The following is a 25,049-nucleotide window of genomic DNA, read 5'->3' on the forward strand; positions in this document are numbered from 1 at the left end:
ACCCAAAATCTCCACAGTGATGAGGCCTATTAGACTTGGATTCTCTCATGTGCAACAGGAAGGGGGTCTATCTGTGGTATGCACGTGAAAAGGCAGAGCTCGGGAAGGACTGACCCGAGACTCTCCACATGGCTTCGCAGGGGTGCTCAGCACAAAAACATTCAGCAGCCCCCAGCAGACATGCGGAGCCACGGCCTCACCTGGCAGAGAGCACTCAACTCCTCCGAGGAAATGCCCTGTGGCAAAATCCAAGCAGCTCTGGGAATGGAGGACAGGTTACAAAAGAGCTCGAATCTGGGGAGGAAATGCAGGGGAAATGAAAGAAACAAGACTTCGGGGGAATTTAATAAAGAGAGAGCGCTTATGGGAGAAGAAAAGTTAGAGGGTAGCTCCACAAGAGGCATGGTCTGAGGAGGCGGGGCCTACGGAAACCCTGTAGACATTGTCTCTGATTCTGATTTGCACACTACATTTTTTAGTCTCTTCAGGCTCTGGATATGTGACCTTATGCTAACAGGCCTTACTGGCAAATGCAATTGAAGTATCTATCAAGGGGGAAAGTGAAGCACATTTGTCCAGGAAAATAAAAATAACAAAGTCTTGTAACTTTACTTTGGGATAAGATAAGGGTCTTATAATTGTTCTAAATTTAGTTTAAAAACACTACAGCTTCCAACTGAGGATTGCAGAAAAATGAGACAGCTTTCAAAGCTGTGTTCACACGGAATTAAATACGTGGCCCAAGAAAGCTGCCATCTTAGACCCCTAAATCCATCGAGCCACTGTCACAAATTGTCCTGGGGGCTGGGGCCGAGGTGTGGACAGCAAAGCTCCCTCTCCTCTTGGGAGACTTCTGCATGGAGACTTTGCGTGTTTCTTAGCTAGAGAAGAATTTTGTTTTCTGTTTTGACTGGAATGTGGGCACCTGAAGGAGACAGAGGATGAAGGGAAGGAGAACATGCCCATTTCCCCATAGGAGTGACTCTGGACACAGTACCCTGCTTCAGGGTCGGGGCCCAGGTGGGACGGTGTGGCCTGGGGGGAGCCACCGCCCACAGCGCCCATCAGATCTCCGGAACAGCCGACACCAGCTTCTTCTGCAGCAGTGGCACAGGGAGAGAACGCCGTAGAAGGCTGGCATACAACAAAATCCCAGCTGGAGACCAGACTGCAAGGTCTAAGAGGAACTTTCTTTGAGGCCCTTGTGAGGCTCCTCCTTGAATTTCCTGGGCACACCCGTTCAGGGAAACTTGACCTTGGGAAGGAGCACTCAACCACAGGATCTGGAATTGAGGTTCCTGTAACTCCCTTTGTACTCTGCAGGCATGAAGCCTAAGGCATTCCAATCACACCACAAAGGACTCCCATAAATCTTCAAATATACATACAATTCTAACGAAATGTACATGAAAAATGTACTTCCACACTTAGAGCAAGCAACTGAGTCCGTCCACGTGGATTATCCTCAAAGAATCTTGAAGCCCAGGGGTGCCTGGGTGGCTCAGTCAGTTGAGCATTCATTTTTGGCTCAGGTCACGATCACAGGGTCATGAGAGTGAGCCCCAGCGGGCTCTGCACTCAGCAGGGAGTCCACTTGAGATTCTTTCCCTCTCCCCTTCCCTCCCCCACACCCGCACCCCCCTCTGCTGCTCAGACACATGCTTGAGCTTCTCCCAAAATAAATAAATAAATCTTAAAAAAAAAAAAAAGAATCTTGAAGTCCAGAATGAACAATGAATTCAATCCACCACTAGTAAGCTTTACAGCTTGCCCAATGCTGCCATGAATCCAGGTATGTTCCAGATACATAAGCTAATTTAATATCAACTTAATTAACAAATTTAGAAAGTTACTCAATACATTCTGAAGGAGGGAAAATAGAACAAATGTTTAGATCACCTATCTACAAAAGAGCTAGCCTTCACTAGTGCAGATGAGAACTAACTATGGTTCTGGTCCATTCCTCGGGACAAATTTAAGAACGTGTTCTCGAGCTGCATCACCGTCTTAACTGAAGGTAGCACTGTTGTCTGCACAGGATTCCTATTCATATTTACATGTTTATATTCATTTTTGGACCTAGCTACTATGAAAACAGTTCAATTTATTTTTTATTTTTCTACAACATCAGATTTTCTTTCTCGCACACAAAACCCACATGCTTTGACACCTACGAACGGATTAACACATTGACTCTAAACCAGGATCCTCACTTCATTTACAGTCAGAGTAATTTGCATGTCCCCCAGCAACGCGACAGCTCCCAAACCTGAAACCAAATCTCCACTTACCGAGCATGAGAGAGACTGCCATAATTTGATGGCGGATGCTGTAAAGGGCCTTCTCTCTGATTTCCAGACTTTAAGTAGCAGGATCTAATTTCCCCTGGAAAATCACAAAATTTCAGCAAAGAATATTAGAAATTATTGGTATCTGATCATTGCAGCTTACACTTTTTTCAAGTTAGAGGGACCTCATTTTAGACTGTTTTAATAATAATCAGTAATCTAGGTCCATTCTTTATATTTTTCCACAGGATGTGTAACTTAACTAAGAAAATCATCTTGACATACCCCTGTAATAATATACTTAGACAAGTTTGCCTCAGTTACCTATTACTTAATTGCTTTTTATCGATTAATTTGCACCATCTCTTAACTCACTTTTATATACATTTGACCCTGGGACAACGTGGAAGTTAAAGGCACCGACCACCCACACAGTTGAAAGTCCACATATAACTTTTGACTCCCCCAAAACTTAACTACTAATAGCCTGCTGGTGACCAAAAGCCTTACCCATAACATAAAGTCAGTTCACACACAGTTCGAATGTTATATGTTTTTTGTTTGTTTGTTTGTTTGTTTAAGATTTTATTTATTTATTTGACAGAGACACAGTGAGAGAGGGAAAGGGGGATTGGGAGAGGGAGAAGCAGGCCTCCCACGGAGCAGGGAGCCCGATGCGGGGCTTGATCCCAGAACCCTGGGATCATGACCTGAGCCGAAGGCAGATGCTTAATGACTGAGCCACCCAGGCGCCCCTCAATGTTACATGTTTTACATATTGTTTTCTTATTATAAATGAAGCCAGAGAAAAGAAAATGTTATTAGGAAAGTCATAAGGAAGAGAAAATACATTTACAATACTGCACTGTATTTATCCAAAAAAATCCCTGTGTACAAGTGGACCCGCACGGTTCAACCCCATGTTGTTCAAGGGTCAACTGTATTCCCTTCAGTTCGCTGTTCTGCGTGTTTTCATCATGTGTCAGTATGATCAGCGTAAGCCATGACTGGAGTTTTTTGTATCCTGTGCAAAAAAAGGCTTATCGGGGTGCGGCTCTGATTGGTGGCACACATGAGACCATCCCCACCTCGGAATCTACAGATGAGCAGTGGCAGAGCGCGCTGGTAATGAGGAAAACCAAGAGATGGAATTAATTTGCAGAGTTAAATTAGCTTGCTAAAGAGGTTCAGGGTATTGCGGTGTGAAAATCAGTTCACTTTGTAAATGTCAGTGGTCTCCCCGGAGAAGAGGTTTTAGGAATACCTTCTTCAGGTGACACGGGAGCGTAATTAACCCTGCTGGTGACACGGGAGTGTAATTAACCCTGTTGGTGACAAGCAGCTGGAATGGAGACTGAAGGACTGCACCTCAACCAGGAGAGGCTGCCCACGGAGAGATACATTAATAAGGACAAACCGAAGCCCCCCTGGAGGCTTTGATAGAAGGGTTAATGTTGTTCTTTATAATGTAAAAGACTTCTTTGTATTTCTGCAGATGCAAAAGCACTTCAAACCTTAAGCTACTCATCTGTAGATAGGGTAAACATATAATTTATTATCCAAACCAGGATCCTTTTCAGAGTAAAATAACAAACACTAATTGATCTATAAGGGACTTAAGCCAAAGACCCATCCTCAAAAAACAAGGACCTATGTCCCTTATCTACAGAACTTTGAACTTGCCACTTAAAATTCTTTTTCTTTCTCCCTTTCTTTCTTCCCTTCCTTCCTTCTCCCTTTTTTCTTTCTTTTTCTATCTTAAATCCTTTTTATAACAAGGCACTAAAATATATATATCAAAGTCAGATTTTCAACTTACATCCAAGAAATATTTACTAGGTGCCAGGCACTGCTTTCCTAAAGTTCACAACTGTGAGGCGGGCAACATCATTAATCAAATTATAAGTCAATAAATAATCAGAAGCTATAATAGTATCAAAGAAGGAAAAAGGACAGGGTGTTCAGAGAGCAAAAAGCATAGGAACCTGATTAAGTCTGGGGAGTCCAGGAAAGGTTTTCCTGAAGAACCGTCTTTAGAATTAAGATATGAAGGATAAATAGCACATTGTGGGCACCGGCATATGCTATGTGCAAAGGCCCTGAGGCAGGAGGGGGCACACTCTGCTCTAAGAACATTATATGCGAGCAATCACAGGACTAAGTCTTCTTGTTCCAAAGTCTAGTACTGAGGCTAAGAGACCACGTGGGCGTGAGAAAGCCACCAGCTTTATCCCTTCCTCATTAGCAAAGAGCTCTAAAGACTTACCATGTTCATCAATGAAGACATGCATAGCATCCACAGACATCTCATCTTGCACAGATGTTTCAGGCCCACTGATGACTTGCAAGACAGAACTATCTTGCTGGGAAGTTACTCTGTAGATTATTTGTCTTTGTCTATTGCCCTGGAAACTTAACATATATAAAAGTTTCAAAAACTATTCGGAACTCCTCCATATTCTTAACAAATCATTAAAAGAAGCAGCCACCAAAATGAAGCTGCTTCACACTTCGTACCAACACGAAGCTAAGTAAGTAAGTTACGCTCACAGGGTCGTGATCTTGGCAGGCTCAGTGAGCACGGGGCTGGTGCTAGTGTGGTCTTGACTTTGCAGGTCTGGTTTTCCTTGCTTGGAACTGTGTCCATTAGGCTTTTCACTTTCTTGGATTTCCTCCTTTTTCTCATGGGAGCAGTTATCTGAAAAACATTGCTTTCTGTGTGAACATAATATTAAATAAAGAAATTAATGTGAAAGCACTTGAAAATAAGTTACCAAAACTGAAACAAGAATAGACAGAAAATCTCTATAGCACCTATGAATTCAGAATGTGTTTAAATAAATTTTAATTTTACTAATTATGGAAGTACCTAAACATATTTGAAAAACATAAGCGCATATATGTTGGAGACAAGTTGTTTATTTTTTATTTTTTTTTAAAGATTTTATTTATTTATTTGAGAGAGAGAGAATGAGAGACAGAGAGCACGAGAGGGAAGAGGGTCAGAGGGAGAAGCAGACTCCCCGCTGAGCAGGGAGCCCGAGGCGGGACTCGATCCCGGGACTCCAGGATCATGACCTTTTTTTTTGGTATATATGCTTTTCTGTTTTTATAAAAGTTAAGTCACAATATAGATATTTAATGATTATGTTAAAGTATAAATATTTAATGAGGTTAGATATTCTTCTACATCATCTAAAAATGGTAGTTATGTAATATTACATTGATACAGCATAATTTACTGAACTAGACCCCTATTGTTGTAAATTATTAAGTTGTTTCAATTCTTCCATACTTTGGATAATTCTTCAAAAAGCATCTCTACCTTCATTTAGGATTATCTTCTTAGAAATTCTAGAAGAGACTGAATATGAAATAGGATCTCTATGAAAATAGAACTCTGACTGACAGTGTACAGCAACCAGCCCAGGAAGCCAATATACTATGTTTAAGTCAGACTTGTAGGAAGTCAGATCATTATTTCTAGCAAAGAGTCCTGGAAGCCAAACAATAACCCCCATAATAACTGGCCCCAAAAGGCCAGGACTTGATTAATTACTGAGAGCTTTCCTAATTTTTGTCCCTGCTTCCAACCAGAGATAAGAGTGTGGTTTTTCATAGCCTGGAATCTTAGTATATACCCAAGGCCTGAAGATAATCATAAAGCCCTTTGCGGAAAGGACCTGGGTTGGAAATATAAGAAAACCTTCGAGAAAACTGAGAAATCATGTATCTTACAATCATGTAAAGGTCAAGCATTATTTCACTACCAAGCAGGGGAAAGATGAGGGCACATTGCCTAGGCTGCTGATATCATTCAACACTGTCATGTTGTTTTAGAAATACACTCTGAAATGGGTTTTTAGATTGCAACACATAACAAGTTATTATGTAGTGACAGAGGAGCAAGAAGATGTTATTACCGATCTCAAAGTCATAAGGCACCACTGAAACAGCATCTAATTTGCCACCTTTCGTTCTTGCCTTCCAAGAACTAAAAGACTTAGTCTTTTTAGACAGAGGTCTAAAAACCTCTGTCCTCTCCTGGAAGAGGCATATAATCCACTCCAGTTCCTCGCTCCCTGCTGTACCTGCAGGCCTGTTCCTTTCCATAGAAAACCTTATAGCATCCATATTTCTTTGCACACCCCTAGATTTCCAACTTTATACTGTTTGGATTGAATGTGGTTGGCTGAAAAATTCAAGAAGAGCAGAAACTTAAGCGGACAAATAAAATAAACTTTACGTATGGCCTGAGGGGAAATTTAGAATAACAGGCTGAAATTGATCAAGGAGCAAAACTTTTACATATTTTCCTAATTGGATCCTCACAGTAAATCTGTAACATATCGTTTGTTATTCCTGCTTTTCTGAAGAAACTGTGACTCAGATGGATTTAATAAGTTGTCCAACCTCACCCAGCTGGTACTGTAAAACCAAAATTTGGCCCTGGGCTCGGAGGTTCCAAAACTGGTGCTCCATCCACCATACACACTGCATCCTGGGCAGACACACATGTACGGATCAGCACTGTCCGATATGGTAGCCAGCAGCCACGTGGAGCTATTTAAATTTAATAACATTAAAAATTCAGTTGTTCAGCTGCACAATCCCCATTTCAAGTGTTTAACAGCTACCTGTGGCTAATGGCTACTGTACTGGACAAGCAGACATGGGCTATTTCCATCACTGCAGAAAGTTGCATTGGACAGTGCTAATCTAGATGCATGAATATTTATATAAAACAGATGAACCCCCAAATCCTGTATCAGAAAGATTTTTATCTCAAAGTAACCAATGCTTTCTCGTACTGCCTGGGTTGTTTAAATATCTACCTGAATCTTTCCTGTTCTTATCACTCTATATGCAGACTCTTAGATATAGAGACATAGTAAAATGAAGAATACATTCGCCTTACATAAGTTAAATACCCAAGCTTAATGTGTTTTTAAGTAAAGGTGGGCCAAATGGCAAGCACAGCAATCCTTTTGGCAGAACACCGGAAAAGCAAAAGAAACAAGCAAATTGCTGGTCATTGCCAACATGGAGCCAGAGGGGCCCCCTGACTGTCCCAGAGAGCGGGGAACATCCACGGGCAAAAGGACAATTCTGGCACTAAGTACTACGCATTCTGGGAGTAGCAGAGAAAGGAAAGGAGCAAAGGAAAGGAGCCTGCACGTGCAAATAAAACGGCCAGCACGCAAGCCTACCATACAGACACTATTTTATCAGATACATAGGCAGAAATGTACTGAACAATCACAGGAACATGGACACTTAAAGTTAAAAGATTTTGTGAAAACTCTAGTCCAGTAACATCCTTTTGCCAGCGAGGATATGGAGCCCCGAGATATTAAGCAAGTGGAAAAGAAATGAATCTTAACATTCATAAAGGAAATATAGTTTGTAGGAGCATTGGCTCTGGATCGAGACTGCCTGGGATAAAAGCTCAGTTCTGGTACTTCTCCTAGACTTACTAGACTCACTTGGGAAAGTTAGTGAAAATCTCTGAGCTTCATCTGCAAAAGAGAAATAATAGTACCCATAACATAAGGTTCTATGAGGAGTAAATGAGTTAAGATGAAAGTAACTGTATAATTTATTGTTCAAACTGGGAACACCTCTGAGGGTGAAAGGCAGTGCTATTACTAACTATGGTGGCAAAATGGTGTGACTGAGGACCCTCTGGGGCAAAGCACAATGTACAGTCATCCCTGTTGATACACATGAAGTGCTTAGGACAGTGCCTGGCACACATTAGAAGCTGCGTGTTTGTTATCATTATGTTTACAAGTCGGGATAATTAGGGAGTTCTTCATACAAGGATTTCATAATGGAATTCAACAGAAAAGTGGGTTCACCTCACAGAAATGTGCTTTACAATCAGCTTTCCCAGAATGCATCAGTTCCATAAAGGGAGAGAAATCTCCTGTGAGTTCTTGTCACAGTGATAAAATATAATTGCTCATTTCCTTGGAAATAAATATTGTTGCCTTCTAGGGAAGCCAAACATTCACTACTCTGCCTCAAATTTCCTGCTGGAGTAAGCCAATGTTAATAATATATGCTCAACCCACAGCTTAGTGTTGGCACATCTGGCAATTACCAATAATATTGCCAAAGCAGGGCGCCTGGGGGGGCTCAGTTGGTTAAGCGACGGCCTTCCGCTCGGGTCATGATCCTGGAGTCCCGGGATCGAGTCCCGCATCGGGCTCCCTGCTCCGCGGGGAGTCTGCTTCTCCCTCTGACCCTCTTCCCTCACGTGTTCTCTATCTCTCATTCTCTCTCTCTCTCAAATAAATAAATAAAATCTTTAAAAAAAAAAAATCGCCAAAGCAGCAGTGACCCAACATTTGTAAAACCACATCACAGAAGCTCATTACGCTATGGACTGCCTTCTCTGCGTCATCACGACAGAACTGATGTGGACTCGTACCTCCGAGAAGCTCACTGTCTTTGTCCTGCTCTCCTGGGCCATTCCTTTGGCTGGATGCCGCCAGCTTGGAAGTATTGATTGATTCTAAGAGGGAGACAAATTCCAGGAAGTTGGATTCATTTGGTATCTGTCCTTCCTTAGCCTCTAGATCAGATTTGGAAGTTGGCATTGTTTTTTCTTTATCGCTGATCATGTCTGTGGAAGTTTTGCTCAGGAAGACATCCGTCCCACTGTCCACACTGAGAACCCGGGTGTGTCTCTTTTCGTGGCTAGTTTTACAGGATGACGGGTCAAGGTTAGCCTGGCCTTCCTTCCCCCCCCCAGACTCGGGGACCTCGTGAGGTGTGAAGGGGGGCGTTGTGTCACAGCGGTCTCCCGGGGACGGACTGCCATCCTTTGTGGCATTTCCCCCCTCCCCGGATTCATAGCCAGAACACTGATTGGATGACGCCTCCACCATCAATCTCTCCGGGGTCCTGTCACTTCCGTTGCCTTCGGGACACATAGCGCCTCCTCCCCCGTCCTCGGAGAGCTCAAGGGTGATGACAGGAATTCTTATCTGCTCTGGGCTGGGAGGACTGGCCACCCCCGGGGCAGCCGGCTCGGCGTCCGACTTCAAGCCGGCTCTCTCGGCGCCGATCACCTTCAGGGGGAGCGAGCTTTCCAAGTCCGTCAGGGAGTTCGGGCTGCTGCTCATGGTGATGACGATTTTAATGGGCTCCCGCAGACTCAGCGGGTCTCCAGGTTGAGAAGTGTCAATAAGAGTGACAGCCACCTCACTGTCCGAGCAGTCCACTTCCTGGGTCGGCGGCGGGTCCGCGCGGCCGGAGGCGCCGGGCGCGGGGCGCGCAGCTCTGGCGATCACCGTGCTGCACTGGGGGCCGCTGCTGCTCAGGCTGTCCTCGGCTGGCCGGCTTTGCCACTGTTCCCTTAAGGAGCCCTGGGCATAAACCACAGGTTCCGGACTCCGGACGGAATTCTCACTGCCCCAGGGCTGGAAGGAAACGTCCGTTTCTAGTGGGTCGTACTGAGACAAGGACAGCTGCGGGGACTTCTTCAAGGCCTCCTTCTCCACTAAGCCGCCCTCGGATCTGTGGCGGAGAGGGGGCTGCCCCTGGCCTCCTCTCTCCTTCCCTTTGCCACCGATTCCAGGTTCTGCCACAGCTGGCTCCGTGGGTACTGCTGGTGCGGTCCTGGTTTCCGGGCCGGACGCTTTACAAGCAGGGGAGCTTTCCATTTTAACAGCAGGTGAGGTAGAGGACCCTGGTCCTACCGCTTGGTCTTCTGAGAGAATGACACCTGAAATGGACAGCAGGAACTGCATTAGCTCCGGAACTGGATGAGTAACGGCCGCGCAAGACCTCCTAATAACAAAGCTAGGAGGAGCTCCGGCCACCACTGTGATTGGATGCTTATTTTTTAAATATCACCTCCACTGCGAAATTACTCTTAAAATCTCTGCATTTAAAATACTAATTCAGGCTTTTAGATTTTGCTGGTTTGCGGCCTCGGGAGAGGGGGCGGGTTTCAATACCGTGTTTGGGACGCCCTATTGGAAAGGTCCTGGCTCTGCTACTTACTAGCTGCATTACCTTGGGCAAATTACCTAATCCCTCTAAACCAAGATCCTCAACTGCAGAGCTACTGCAGAGCTACTAACATTTTGGACCGGATAAATCTTTGCTGTGGGGAGCTGTCCCACGCATTGCAAGATGTTTAGCAGCATCCCTAGCCTCTACCTACTTGATACCAGTGGCAACTCTGTCCTCAATCATGACAATGGAAAATGCCTTTGGAAATTATCGAACGTTCCCTAGGGAGAAACCCCCAGTTGAGAACCACTGTTCTAATCTTTAACCTCCTCTCTGTAAAATAGGAATAATTATATCAACTTCTGAATGCTCTCAAGAGGATCTATAAGGAAAGACATGGAAAGCACCAGGCCAAGGGCTTAGCAATGGGCTTGCTGGGGCCTTGACCTGAGGAAAATAATAACCTCACATTTCCAATGTGGTTCATAGATTTTCAAAACATTTCTTTTATTTTTTTAATTTTTTTATTGTTACGTTAATCACCATATATTACATCATTTGTTTTGGTGTAGTGTTCCATGATTCATTGTTTGTTCATAACACGCAGTGCTCCGTGCAGAATGTGCCCTCTTTAATACCCATCACCAGGCTAACCCATCCCCCTACCCTCCTCCCCTCTAGAAACCTCAGTTTGTTTTTCAGAGTCCATCATCTCTCCTGGTTCGTCTCCCCCTCTGACTTACTCCCCTTCATTCTTCCTCTCCTGCTATCTTCTTCTTTTTCTTTTTTCTTAAAATATGTTGCGTTATTTGTTTCAGATCTGTGATTCAACAGTCTTACATAATTCACAGCGCTCACCGTAGCACATATCTTCCCCAATGTCTATCACCCAGCCACCCCCTCCCTCCCACCCCCGACCACTCCAGCAACCCTCAGTTTGTTCCTGAGATTAAGAATTCCTCATATCAGTGAGGTCATATGATACATGTCTTTCTCTGATTGACTTATTTCACTCAGCATAACACCCTCCAGTTCCAACCACGTCGTTGCAAATGGCAAGATGTCCATCGACAGATGAATGGATAAAGAAGATGTGGTATATATACACAATGGAATATTATGCAGCCATCAAAAGGAATGAGATCTTGCCATTTTCAAAACATTTCTAAATTGTATCTGCAATAATACATACTTCTGATGCTGGCTGAAAGTGAGCTCTGTCCTTCTCCCAACTTCCCTCAATCTGTTAATGACCCTGCCATTCCCTAAGTCTCTTGAGCTTGAAATCTTGGGGTAATCTTTTGGTTGTTCCTTCTTGCTTAGCCTTATGGTCATTCAATCAATAAATACCCTCAATTTTCGTTCACTTCTATCATAAAGACTGTTTGTTCTCTGGGGGCTTACTTACTCTCCTCTGCCACCAGGTGCACTTTGTAGAAAGAATTGAGTACAAACTCTGGACATAGCTCTCCTACCTGGAATGCTCTTTTTCTTCACCCACTGAAGACCCCACTCAAGGCTTTTTCCATATCCCTCCTTCAACACGTAACTTCCCCTGATCACCTTAACCAGAAATAAGCTCTCTTCTGAACTCCTTAAGCAATTAATGTCTATGGAACTAAACTTTACTTACCATATACTTTTTAAACTATAGCTTTATTTATATAAATTATCGTCTTAACTGGATCGTACAGAGTTCTAGAAAAACAACCATAGTCCGTACTCATTGAATCCTCCAAAGAAACTAGCCTGTTATTTTATCCACACTCAAGAATGTTAGCTGATGATAACAGTGAAGATCATTTTACTTTGTAGCAACCCCTATGCAGGTTTTCCAACTATACAGAGTAGACACCTTTTCATGGAAATAGAAGAACAGAAGGGTCAAGAAACTTGTCCAAGTTTACCACACTACTGATGGAGCTGAGTGTAGAGCCCAGATCCTCTGAGTCTTGATCTGACCCTCACATGGCCTCTCTCTCTCTATCTATGCGTATGCCTCCTTTACTTTGCCATTCAGATCTCAACTTGAATATTGTCTCATCAAAGTGGTTGTCCTTGACTGACCAATATCAAGTGCATTTGTTCAGAATATTGCATGAGAAATCCAAACCCCCAGGCAGGGCCTCAGGTATTGGGTTGGGTCTATAGAACACATTCATAATGCATTTTTATTGCTTCATTACCTCCCACACCACACAATTATGATTGTACAGATTAATAAGCCAATAGGACCATTTCTTGACATAAAGATGAGAGAAAAGAGCACCCCAGGTTTTAAAACAAATAAGGACTTAATGCAAAGACCCTGTGATGGGAACTCGCTTGGCATGTTTGGGAAAGAGGAAAAAAGTCCGTGAAGCTGGAGTAGAAAAAGCAAAGGGAGAATGAGAGCAAGAGAGATCAACAAGGCCGGCAGCGTCCAAAATATAAGCCAAAGTGTGGAGCTTGGATTTTATGCTAAGAATAATGTGAACCTAGCAGGAGTTTTTCAAAGGAGCACATGATCTTAATTAGGTTGTTAAAAATAACCCTGCCTACTGCGTGAGAGGTAGACTGTGGGAAGTATGACAAAACTGTTAGAAGAGAAGGGCACTACAAGACCTCTTCTTCATAAAGAAAAAAAAAAAAAAAAATGGAAGAAGAGACCAGGGAAGAAGCTGTTGCAGTTGATGAATAATGGTGTTTTGGACTAGGGCAGTAGTGGTGGACATGGAGAGAAATAGACAAATTTGAAATATGTTTTGGAGTAAAATTGACAGAACTTGCTGATGAATTAAAGCTAAAGGTAGTGAGGGAAAGACAAACCAAGGAAAACTCCTTGATTTTAAAGTTTTGATAATGGGATTGGTGCTGGGACTATTTATTGATAAGGAGAAAACCAGAGGAAGTACAGATTTAGAGACAGCAATGGAGAGATCAAGTGGTGATCCATTTAATATGACTATCAGACATCTTATCCAGGAGGAAATAGGTGTAAGCAGCTGGATGCATGAGACTGAAGTCCAGACAGAGGTCAAAACTGGAGAAACAGATTTACTCACCATCATCACATAGATGGTACTTAAAGCTAGATATGAGATCGCCAAGGGAGACCTAGTATCTAGAGAAGAGAAAGGGGCCCAAGACCAAGACCAAGGATACTCCAGCCTTTATATGTCAAACAACAGAGGAGGATCAATCAAAGGACACTGAGAGGGAAGCCAATCAGGAAAATGTAAAAAGCCAAGAAAAGAAAACCAAGAGAAGAAAGTTGGTCAACTACAACTTATTGCATATACATAAATAAATTCATACTGTGGCCTATAAGTGGGTCTTTTGCGAATACATTAGCACATCATACCTCAGTACCTGCTTAACCCGAAGTAAAAATTCAATAATGAATTTCCTACCCGGAAAACCAAGAAAAATAGTTGCCCAAAATGACTTCACCAAGATACTGCTTAGCAATGAAATCCAACCAAATGTACTCATTTGTTTTCTATCCTTGACACTTCAACTGTAAAAACATACTATATTACTAAAAATATATGTCAAGAAAGACACTATGGCAAAACTATATGATTATGTCACTAGATGCAGAAAAGCCTCTGACAAAATCCAGTACCCTCTCATGACAAAAATATTCAACAAACTGAGATAGAAGAGAATTTTCTCAACCTGATAGAGGCTATTTATGAAATACTTGAAAACTAACATCATATGTAATGGTGAAAGACTGAATGCTTTTCCCATAAGATCAGAAACAGACAATGATATCCACTCTTACAACATTCAATAAACATTGTAATGGAAATTGTGCACAGGGCAATTAGTCAAGAAAAAGAAAGAAAAGGCAACTAGATTAGAAAGGGAAAAGCAAAAGATTTCTATTCACAGATGATAATCATTCTGTACATAGAAAATCCTAAGGAATCCACTAAAAAACTTAGAACTAATAAACATTCAGGAAGTTTGAACAATAGAAAATCAATGTGCAAAAATCAATTCTATTTCCATATACTAGCAATAGACAAGCTAAAATGAAATTAAGAATACAATCCCATTTATAACAGCATCTAAAAAAAATAAAATACTTAGGAATAAATTTAACAAGAGTACAAGACTTGTGCACTGAAGACTACAAAACATCATCAAAAGAATTCAAAGATCCAAATAAATGGAAAGACATCCCAAGTTCATGGATTGGAAAACATAATATTGTTAAGATGGCAATTCTCCCCAAATTTTTCTACAGATTTAATACAATCCTTATAATAGCCCAGATTTTTTTTTAAGAAATTGATAGTTCACATGGAAATGTACAAGACCCAGGATAGCTAAAATAAGTTAGAGGACTCACAGTTCCCAATTTCAGAACTTATCACACAGCAACTGCAATCAATATGGTACGATGATGGCATAATGGTAGATATATAAACCAAAAGAACAGAACTGAAAGTCCAAAAATAAACCCTTATTGTATGGTCAATTGATTTTCAATAGGATGCCAGGACAAGTTAATGGGCGGGGGGGAATAGTCTGTTCAATAAATGATCCTAGGACAACTAATAAACATTATGCAAAAGAATTAAGTTGAACCCCGACCCCACATCATTCACAAAAATTAATTCAAAATGGATCATAGACCTGATTATAAGAATTAACACTATAAAACTCTTAGAATAAAACATAGGGATAAATCTTTATGACCTCGCATTCAGCAATGGTTTCTTATATATGACACCAAAAGCCCAAGCAACAACGATAACAAAAAACAATAAAGTGGACTTCATGAAAATTAAAAACTTTTATACTTTAAAGGACCCCAATAAGAAAGTGACAAGACAAACCACAGAGTGGGAGAAAATATTTGCAAATATATCTGATCAGGGACTTGTATCAAAAACATATAAAGAACTCTTACAACTCACCAATAAAAAGACAACCTGATTAAAAACTGGGCAAAATACTTGAACAGACATTTCTCTAAAGATAATGATGATGATGAAACATCAATATCATTAGTCATTAGGAAAGTGACTAATTTCATGCAAATCAAAGTCACAGTGAGATACCATTTCGCACCCACTAGAATGGCTATATTCGAACACATAGTCAGTAACAAGTATCATCAAAGACATGGAGATATTGTGACCTTCATATATTGATGATAGGAATGTAAAATGATGCACCTGCCTTCTAAAACAGTCTGGTAGGTCCTCAAATGGGGAAACAGAGTTACTACATGATCCAGCAATGCCATTCTTAGGCATATATCCAAGAAAATGAAAACACATGTCCACACATAAACTTGCACAATGAATGTTCACTGAAGCATTATTTATAATAGCAAAAAAAAGTGCAAAGAACCCAAAGTTCATCAACTGATGAATAGATAAATAAAACATGGTATAGTCATTTAACGGAATATTATTTGGCAATAAAGTGAAATGAAGCACTGATACAAGCTACAACATATATAAACCTTGAAACCTTGAAAACACTATGCTAATTGAAGGGAGCCAGTCACAAGAGATCACACATTATATGAAATGTCCAGAATGGACAAATCCATAGAGACAGGAAGTACATTAGTAGTTGCCTGGGGCTGGAGAAGACAGGGAGATTGAGGAGTATGGCTAAGCAGTCTGGGGTTTTTTTTCCAGGTAATGAAAATATTCTGAAATTGATTGTGATGATGGATATACAACTCTGTGAATATACTAAAAGTCATTGAATTATATACTTTGAATGGGTGAATTGTATGGCATCTGAATTACATCTCAATAGACCTGTTAAAAAAAGAACACCATTGTGCCTTTTAACAACGAAAAGAACTGAATACTAGGATGGTGTATTATGAGATCGGTCTAAGGAAAAAAAATTGCTCTAGTGCAGTGTTGTTGAAAAAACATTGGACTTAGCAGTCAGTTGTGGGTCTAAATGCCACCTCTACAGTTGACTTGTTATGACTCAGAATGAAATGATATATGCAGAGCCTCTACTGTAATTCCTAGTACAAGGAAGGAAGGAAGGAATTGTTTCAATTGGAATGGTGAAGTCAAAAGCCCAGAACAGACATTGAAAGGATGTAGAGTAATACTGTTAATAGCTTGACCTGGAATAAGTAGTCTAATAGACAAAACAATGTGTGTGTGTGTGTGTGTGTGTTATGAAACTCTGTGTGTAACTAAAATAGCTGAAACCTAACTAAAGTTCATTTTTTTCATAGTAGTAATATAGAAAAAAGAATTTGAATAATCCTTTACACATCATTATCAGGGAAATTAGCTGAGTGATAACAAAAGAAACTTCATTTTAGGTTTTCAGACCCAAGTGCTAATTTCAGCTGTTTTCCTGAAGATAAAATTTTACACTACTTTCAAAACTTAAATAAAGCATACATTTCTCTTTACAGTAGCACTACAAAAAAATAAAAACGCAGAGAAAGGAAGTAGTTAATTCAGGCCTCCAAAAGCTCTTTTCTGAGTCTTCTGAAGGCAATCAAAAGATAATAAAATGAAATCTTTGTGAAAATGGAAAATAAAAATCTGGAGGCTTAAAAGAAAGTTCCCAGAAACAAAATTGGTAACTTGAAGGAGATGCAGTACACGGAATGCAGTATCATTTCCTCTGTCATTTTTCAATGCAAGTACTAAGATAAGAAGTTTGTACATCAATGGTGAATTAATCCTGTTTTCTATCTGCTATTCTGAGCCACATGAAATAAGCACAAACTGGAGAAAGGAAAATGACATAGGATCCAATAAAACATTCAATTTAAAAGTAGACGCAGTGTACAAAATCTGATGAGAAATAATTAAAATTAAGAGTTGAAGAAATGAAGTTGAAATAAAACTATGCTGTCTTAAGTACGGTTCTTATTTTGAATTAATTCACTGGCATTCTGTTTTCCAAAAGTTCTTTTTCACTTCACTGAAGATAATGCTGTGATCAATTATTAAATGTTGATAATAAACACTCTACCTTTGAGATCTTCCACTGTTTCCTGTGCCGGCAACTCCTAAACAAATGGAAGAACAAAAATCAATATGTGACTCAGCTCAGTGCCCATTTCCAAGCAGTCAGCAGACGTGGAGCGGCAAGCTACTCGTTTTCCCAATGGCACGTGGGGAAGAGACTATACAGTGTCCACGCTGCGTAAGCCTCTAATAAAACGGAGAGCAAAAACGAATACAGAATATAGGTAAGTGCAGATATTCAAGCAAGACCACTGTACTGTGATAAAAGGCGTTTGAAAATTAAGAAAGTAAAAAGGAGAGAGAAGAATGTGCTACCGTGCATGACTGGAAATAAAGCCCAATAAGGTTCATCTACAGCAAAGGGGTTTATTGACTTGCCAAGAGACAGCTGTGGTTCAATGTGGAGTGGTGCAGTTGATTCCAGGGGAAGACAATGAATGACAGGAGAGGGGAGAAGGAAGTCAAGGTCTGCTGATAGGTTCTTCGGGCCAGGGTGGCAGGCCCAGCAGGGGTAGGCCGGGGCGGTGTGTCCAGCACCTGATTGGGTGTTTATCTCATGGTCCAAGGGCTCCCCTGAGGTCACTTCCACACTCTGAGATGTGGTACACCACCAGCACAAGGGCAGTATCGACAACTAGAATTGCTCCCCTTGCACGCTCCCATTTTAGGCATGATCAACACTACGTGACGAGAACAGCATGAAACAGAAAAACACACACTGACCAGTGGCCCAGATGAATGATGAGAGTTTATGCTTTGCCCTCTGGAGCTGCAGCGGAGGGGAGGCGTGGAGAGGCTTCGATGAGGCTCTTCCTTTTTGCCATTGTTAATCTGCCTGTTACTGCTAATGCACAGAAGAAACACAACAGCAGTGATATTAGCAAATAGAACTATGACTTTGTATTAGTCCTTAACCAACTCCTTTTCCTAGATTCTATTTTGTAATATTCAAGGTACACAAATTTTGTTCTTAAGGGAGGATAATAAATATTCTTTTAAAATAAGACATGCTTTCTAAAGGAACTATCAGAAATAAGGACAAGAATAGTGACAGTGACACTCAAGAATCACTTTTAATTTTTCAGTCTGTGCAATGTATTACTTCTATAATAACAAACACAAATGTTCTTTTTGAAAACACTCTGGCATGCACGAAGCACTTAGATGACAAGATAAAAACACTGAAGTCAAATATTTGGCTGTGTTAAGCCTAATGCAAATGAATTCCAGAGCATGGTATAAGGTCAAATGAATAGTTAAACCATCTTGATTATCAGTATCAATTTTATGCTTAAGTGTATGCTTCAAGAGAAGAAAAATGTACATATTAGTCTCTGCCTATACTGGTGTGTTTTCATAAACAACTCATAAATGAAAAAAAAAATTTAACCAAAACTAAAACATTTAAACTATGAACTGACACATTAATAGACATGTTACCTTGGAATTTTGTGATTAGTTATATGTTCCTTGTTGGCCTCTTTGTCTTTATTTGGCTTTTCTTTCTTTCCGGAGGGCCTCTGCTGAATTACTTCTCCTTTATCAAACATGAGGTGTAGGCGATAACTGACCAGTTTGATTATTGTGAAGAATATAGTCACTGAACTGCAGTAAAAAAATGCAGTGATAGCATTTGGAGGAAAAGCCTAAAGAGGAGAAAAGAAAGAAAAAAATTCATTTGTTTGCAGGACGATCTTTTGTTTTAAATCTGAAAGCATTGTTGGACTATTTATTGAATACAAATTGGGCGAGGTTTCAAATTTTATTGGCTTTACAACTTTTCCTGGTTGTGATACCTGAGGAGAAAGAAAGAGCTGCTATCTTTTTTATCTTTTTAAAAACATCTTTCTTGTTTCTCAGGTTCTGGTACTAGTTGAGTTGATGACCAACATTTCATTTGCAGGCAGGAACCCCGCAGAACAAAAGGTGTTTTATATTCAGCCTTTCCGTGTTCTTCTAATTCTTTTCCAGAACCCAATCTGGCCTTCCTGCATGCCTGCTTGTAGCAAATAGGGAAGAAAGGCCTTTGAGATGCCGTTTCCTTCAACAAAGCACAAAACGCCTTGTTGAGAACAGAGGAAAGAAGGAAGGAAAAAGGTTAATGTAACATCTCTTCCCTCCCTCCCTCCCTCCCTCCTTCCTTCTTTCCTTCCTTCCTTCCTTCCTCCCTCCCTCCCTCCTTCCTTCCTTTCTTCCTCCTTCCTTCCTTTCTTCCTCCTTCCTTCCTTCCTTTCCTCCCTCCCTCCCCCCTCCCTCCTTCCTTCCTTCCTTCCTTCCTTCCTTCCTTCCTTCCTTCCTTCCTTCCTTCTTCCTTCGTTCCTTCTTTCCCCACTCTCCTGTTGGGTTAACACCATCAGGACATGTATTTCCCTAGTGGTTTGATGTAGGCAAGGGGCCACAAAAGGGCACACTGCTTCTAAAAGGAAGATAGTTACATTAGTGTAAAAGGATCTGAACATGGAGGTCATGGTGAAGGTCAGTTCAATTCTGTCCAAGCCCCTCAAGAAACAAAAAGAATCACTAGCGTCCATGAAACTGTCGTACTCTGTAGGATCCCCCACACACCTTCCTAGTTCTCTTCCGGGACCATGGACAAGTGCAAGTTCTCTAGTCCTTCCTAAACTAAATTCTTATCTTTGGAGATTGAAATAGATCCCAGGGTCTCAAGATGATATGAAGGACAGCCTCGATAAAAAGCAAGACCCTTTTATCAATGCACCTCACTAAAGGATCTCAAGAAATCCAGTGATAGGTGCAGTCCCTCCTTCAACCTGAACCTGCTGGGCCTGTGAACAACATAGCCCAGCCCAAGTCTGCTCCCATCACGGCCCCATGATAATCCATCATCTAGGTAAGACCATTCCAAAAACAACATGGCCAAACAAAAAGAATAAAGAAAAAAGAAAACTGTCACCAACAAGTAAAAGCCGGAGTGAAGAATTTTCACCATTACTGACTTGCTTTTACTTCATGGGATAAAGGTCCACTAATAAATATAAATTAATAAATAAGTGAATGAAAGACTGATTAAATAAAACAAATTAGATAGATAGATAGATAGATAGATAGATAGATAGATAGATAGATATGAGAGAGAGAGAGAGAAATAAAGTCAGATTCCCTACCTGGAAGCAGATTAAGTTTCCCATTGACACACATGCCTCCTGAGGAGAAGCTGTGATGAACTTCAAGCAATACAGAGAGAAACTAAAAGAGAAAGAGTGATGGGGCCACTAATAGTCCCCAACACTTTTTCTTAACATGTCTATATATTTCAGGTCTAAAAATTTCAGGCTAAAGCTAGAGAGTGAGTTTGAAGAAGAATAAAAGCCAGCAAATGTCCAGAGAATAGATTAGCATCCTATCATACACAAATTATATTCAAAAGTTGTTTAAATTATAATTTTAAATATAATTGGGATTCCTAATACTCTGATTAGCGGGGGCCACAGAGAGAATTCGTACTCACTAAATATTCCATGTGGCCCCATGCATTTCCCAGCCTCCCTTGCAGTCAGGCTGGGGTCACATGACTACTTTTGGCCAATGGACTACGAGGAGCAGTGGCTGGGGTCACTTCTAAGCCTAGACAATTATGAGCTGGGTGCCTCCTCCATCTCACTCTTCTCTTTAGTTGGCAATATCAGAGGCTGCATTTTTAAGATATTCCATCTGCAAGATGACAGAGCTTCCTTCAGCCTGGGTACCTGGGTGACACTGGAACAAGGCCCTTACAGACCTGAGACAGACATGTCCTAGAAGTGAGAAATAATCCTTCGATTCATTAAACCATTGAGATTTGGGGGGGGTTGCCTGCTGTGGCAGCTAGCACTGATTAACGCAATACTGGGGGTTCCATTTCCATGAGGAAGCTTCCATTCAAATTATAGTAGAAATAAATGGGGGAAAACCCTCAGGTATTGGGAAGAGAATGCTAGGGAAGGTGAGAGAGGAAAGATTAAATATGGATATTGGGATAATTCATTTGGAAAGAAACTGACTTGCCACAATAAGAGGTATTACTTTTCAGTTTACCCTCATAAATATGGAGGTAGCACCAGCTTGGTAGTGTTGAAATTAAGAGAAGGCAAGACGACGTGGATGGAAGTGGAGGGTGTTATGCTGAGTGAAATAAGTCAATCAGAGAAAGACATGTATCATATGACCTCACTGATATGAGGAATTCTTAATCTCAGGAAACAAACTGAGGGTTGCTGGAGTGGTCGGGGGTGGGAGGGATGGGGTGGCTGGGTGATAGACATTGGGGAGGGTATGTGCTATGGTGAGCACTGTGAATTGTACAAGACTGTTGAATCACAGACCTGTACCTATGAAACAAATAATGCAACATATAAAAGAAGAAGAAGAAGAAGACAGCAGGAGGGGAAGAATGAAGGGGGGGAATCGGAGGGGGAGATGAACCATGAGAGACGATGGACTCTGAAAAAAAAAAATGAGGCTTCTATAGGGGAGGAGGGTGGGGGGATGGGTTAGCCTGGTGATGGGTATTAAAGAGGGCACGTTCTGCGTGGAGCACTGGGTGTCATACGCAAACAATGAATCATGGAACACTACATCCAAAACTAATGATGTAATGTATGGTGATTAACATAACATAATAAAAAAAGGTAGATATAAATAAAATAAATTAAAAAAAAAGAGAGAGAAGGCAAGAAATTACAATGAAGTTTAGTATCTAGTTTGCAACCAGGTGAGAAAAGGCCCTTGTCTCCTTTATGAAGGACCACTGGCACTTTGTCACATCCCCAAAAGCCCATAGACCTCACCAGGCCATAGCAAAAGACAGCAATTTTACTGAAAGTTTCCAGGGAGAGAGGAAAAGTTTTATAACATGCTAGAGATGGCACATTATTCCTCCCAAAATTCCCTGATCTCCTTTAAAACCTCTCCCTTCAGAAGACCCTGCAAACAGAATCTAGAATCCTCCCAAATATCCCTTTTTTAATGTCATGTACTTAAGCTCTGCTCAGGCTTCTCCAATTGTACATTTCCAGAGACATCACTGAAAATGACTTTCAAGGTCATTTTACTGCTGACATCATCATGCTCAGTCAACAAACGATCCCCAGCTCCTAGGATTTTCTGTCCTTATAAGTATGAATGCGAGGAGAGGAGGAAGATTTAGGAAGAAATATGTCATGGATGAGCAGCTTTTAGCTCTCTTTTAATTTATATCACAGATTCCACACACACCCCCATATTAGGTATATTCAGATTTTGAATAGAGGTTTATTTGTTTCAGGGAAATCACAGGTTTTTTTCTTTGTTTCCATGAACTTATCATTTTAACACATTCTAATTAATAATAGGAGGCAATAGTTTTTCGAAATTATATCCTTGGCCAAAGAAAAGCTTTATGTTGTTCTCTGACACATTATTAAGATAACTAGTGGTATAATAACTCATTTTATGAAACTTTTTCTGACAAAATTTCATGAAAAAAACAACATGCTGTTACCAATTAAGCAATTACAAATATATTTGCACAGTCTCACAAAACTGGATTTCTTGGGATTTGGCGCCATCTAGAAGAATCTGTCTGCGTGAACACCCATACCATCTGCAGTCCCCTCAGATGGAACCCACCTCTGTTCCTTGAGGTTCATAGCTCAGGCTCTCTCAGAGAGTGTACCCACTCTTTTTTAAAAAAATTTTATTGTGGTAAAATATATATAACATAAAACTTACCACCTTAGTTTTTTTTAAGGGTACCGTTCAGTGGCATTTAGTACATTCACATTGTTGTGCAACCATCTGTACCATCCATCTGTGGAACTTCTTCATCTTCCCAAACTGAAAGTTTATACCCATTAAATAGTAACTCCCCATTTCCTCCTCCCCCAGCCACTGGCAACCCACATTCTATTTTCTGTCTCTATGAATTTGACTCTTCTAGGTACGTCATATCATTGGAATCATACAGTATTTGTCCTTTTGTGACTGACTGGATTATTTCCCTTAGCATAACGTTCTCATGGTCCAGCCATATTGTAGCATGGGTCAGAATTTCTTTCCTTTATAAGGCTGAATAATATTGCATTCATTCATTACACATTTTGCTTATCCATTCATCTGTTGATGGACATTTGGATTATTTCCACCCTTCGGTTATTGTGAATAGTGCTGCTATGAACATGAGTGTGCAAATACCTCTTCAAGACCCAGCTTTTAATCCTTTTGGATATATATCCAGAACTGGAATTGCTGGATTAAACAGCAATTCTATGTTTAATTTTTTGAGGAACCTCCATGCCGTCTTCCATAGCAGCTGTGCCATTTTACACCACTCTGGTTTTTCACTTCAGGTTAATGGGTTATTACTGTCCATCTCTTTTTTTTTTAAAGATTTTATTTATTTATTTGAGAGAGAGAGAATGAGAGAGAGAGAGCACGAGAGGGAAGAGGGCCAGAGGGAGAAGCAGACTCCCTGCTGAGCAGGGAGCCCGATGTGGGACTCGATCCCAGGACTCCAGGATCATGACCTGAGCCGAAGGCAGTCGCTTAACCAACTGAGCCACCCAGGCGCCCATTACTGTCCATCTCTTGAGTAGCCTGGAGAGATCGATAATCTGGCTAAGTGAGGACTTAACCAGATAATGCTGGTATCCAGTGAGAATAAACCACTTCTGAGGGTTTCTGTGTGCAGACATAAAGAAGGGCACTCTTGAGGATTCAACCTTTATCAGTGTGTATTTCATAAAGGTACCTCATCAATGTACTTTCACAAACTAATTTTGAAGAAGACTTCGGGAAATACTTTTTTCATCTTAAAAAAAAAAAAAAATGAGGAAGCTAAAGCGTAAGTGAGTCATACTTCCAAGCTGGTAAGAACATGTACCTCCTCTCACCTGGAAGTTACTTGCCTAGCCCCTTCCATGACCTGACAGAGAACCAAGGACTCAGAAGAAAAAAATGTTAAATGTCTTCTGGGCAGTCAAAACACATCACTGTTAGAGAGAAACTCCTCTTCACTCCTGTGGTTTCCAGGAAAGGGAACCGTTCCCTCTACATGCTGGCCTCTGTGCTTCTGGCTCCTTCCTCAGTGGTTTCTGACCAGTGTTTTGGGGAGCAGGAACTGGGCATGCTATCCCTTCTGTCTCAGAACTAAGCCCTGATCGAGGAGATCTGTGTCTGGGTGGCATCTCTCCGTACTGCGCGGTTCCAGCACGGTTCCTAAGTCAGAGAGGCTCAGTGCTTCCCACACTGCCCCTGACCAGCGAGGTAAGGCTCCATGACTCTAGGGCTCACAATTGGGAAGCCCACCTACCCGCAGATATAACACATTTCCAAATAGCTTAATTTGCAATAACGGTGATACCCGAACTCCTTCTGCTTGACTACGGTCTCCCTGGAGTGGCTCAGAAAAAGGAGGTGCTACTTACTGGACTGCCAAGTCTATGCACAACGGTTATGACCTTGAGTGGAAGGGTAGTCACTCAGAGCATCATTTGGAAGCTTTCTGGTCTTACTGTAGGCATAATTCATTTATGTGGCACATAATATGCCTAATGGTATCCTAGCCCATAGCAGAAATTAGAAGGGGAAATGAGGAATGAGTATAAGTAACCACAATAATGTAACAAGACATGCTAAATGACTGTGTAAATAGTGTTGGGAAAGTACAAAAAAAAAAAAACCTATGAAAAAGCAAGTCACTTGTGTGGTCATTTTCTGAGACACAAACACGCTTCAGTCATTCCCTGAGGACACCACTACAAAAACATAATGTCCAGGAGTACAAATAAAATGTTCAATGGTATTCAATATCCTATCAGAGAAGGCAGGGAAACGTAAAACTATCAGTGTG

At 41.1% G+C, this 25,049-nt stretch overlaps 1 protein-coding gene across 1 annotated transcript in view; it reads right to left on the reverse strand.

Moving 5' to 3' along the window:
- Nucleotides 1-25,049, reverse strand: part of PCNX2 (pecanex 2) — a 295,105-nt gene that overhangs the window by 240,510 nt on the left and 29,546 nt on the right. The window contains exons 2-8 of the mRNA XM_028104596.2: nt 18,662-18,867; nt 17,945-18,065; nt 17,226-17,262; nt 8,725-10,023; nt 4,839-4,986; nt 4,555-4,700; nt 2,292-2,385 (exon numbers count right to left, since the gene is read on the reverse strand). Of these exons, the coding sequence (XP_027960397.2) occupies nt 2,292-2,385; nt 4,555-4,700; nt 4,839-4,986; nt 8,725-10,023; nt 17,226-17,262; nt 17,945-18,065; nt 18,662-18,867 (2,051 nt within the window). The remainder of the gene's footprint in view (nt 1-2,291; nt 2,386-4,554; nt 4,701-4,838; nt 4,987-8,724; nt 10,024-17,225; nt 17,263-17,944; nt 18,066-18,661; nt 18,868-25,049) is intronic.

The sequence above is a fragment of the Eumetopias jubatus genome, unplaced genomic scaffold (assembly GCF_037043125.1).
Source record: "Eumetopias jubatus isolate StellerSeaLion01/CBP00866 unplaced genomic scaffold, mEumJub1_p1.0 scaffold_17, whole genome shotgun sequence".
In the NCBI taxonomy this organism is placed as follows: Eukaryota; Metazoa; Chordata; class Mammalia; order Carnivora; family Otariidae; genus Eumetopias; species Eumetopias jubatus.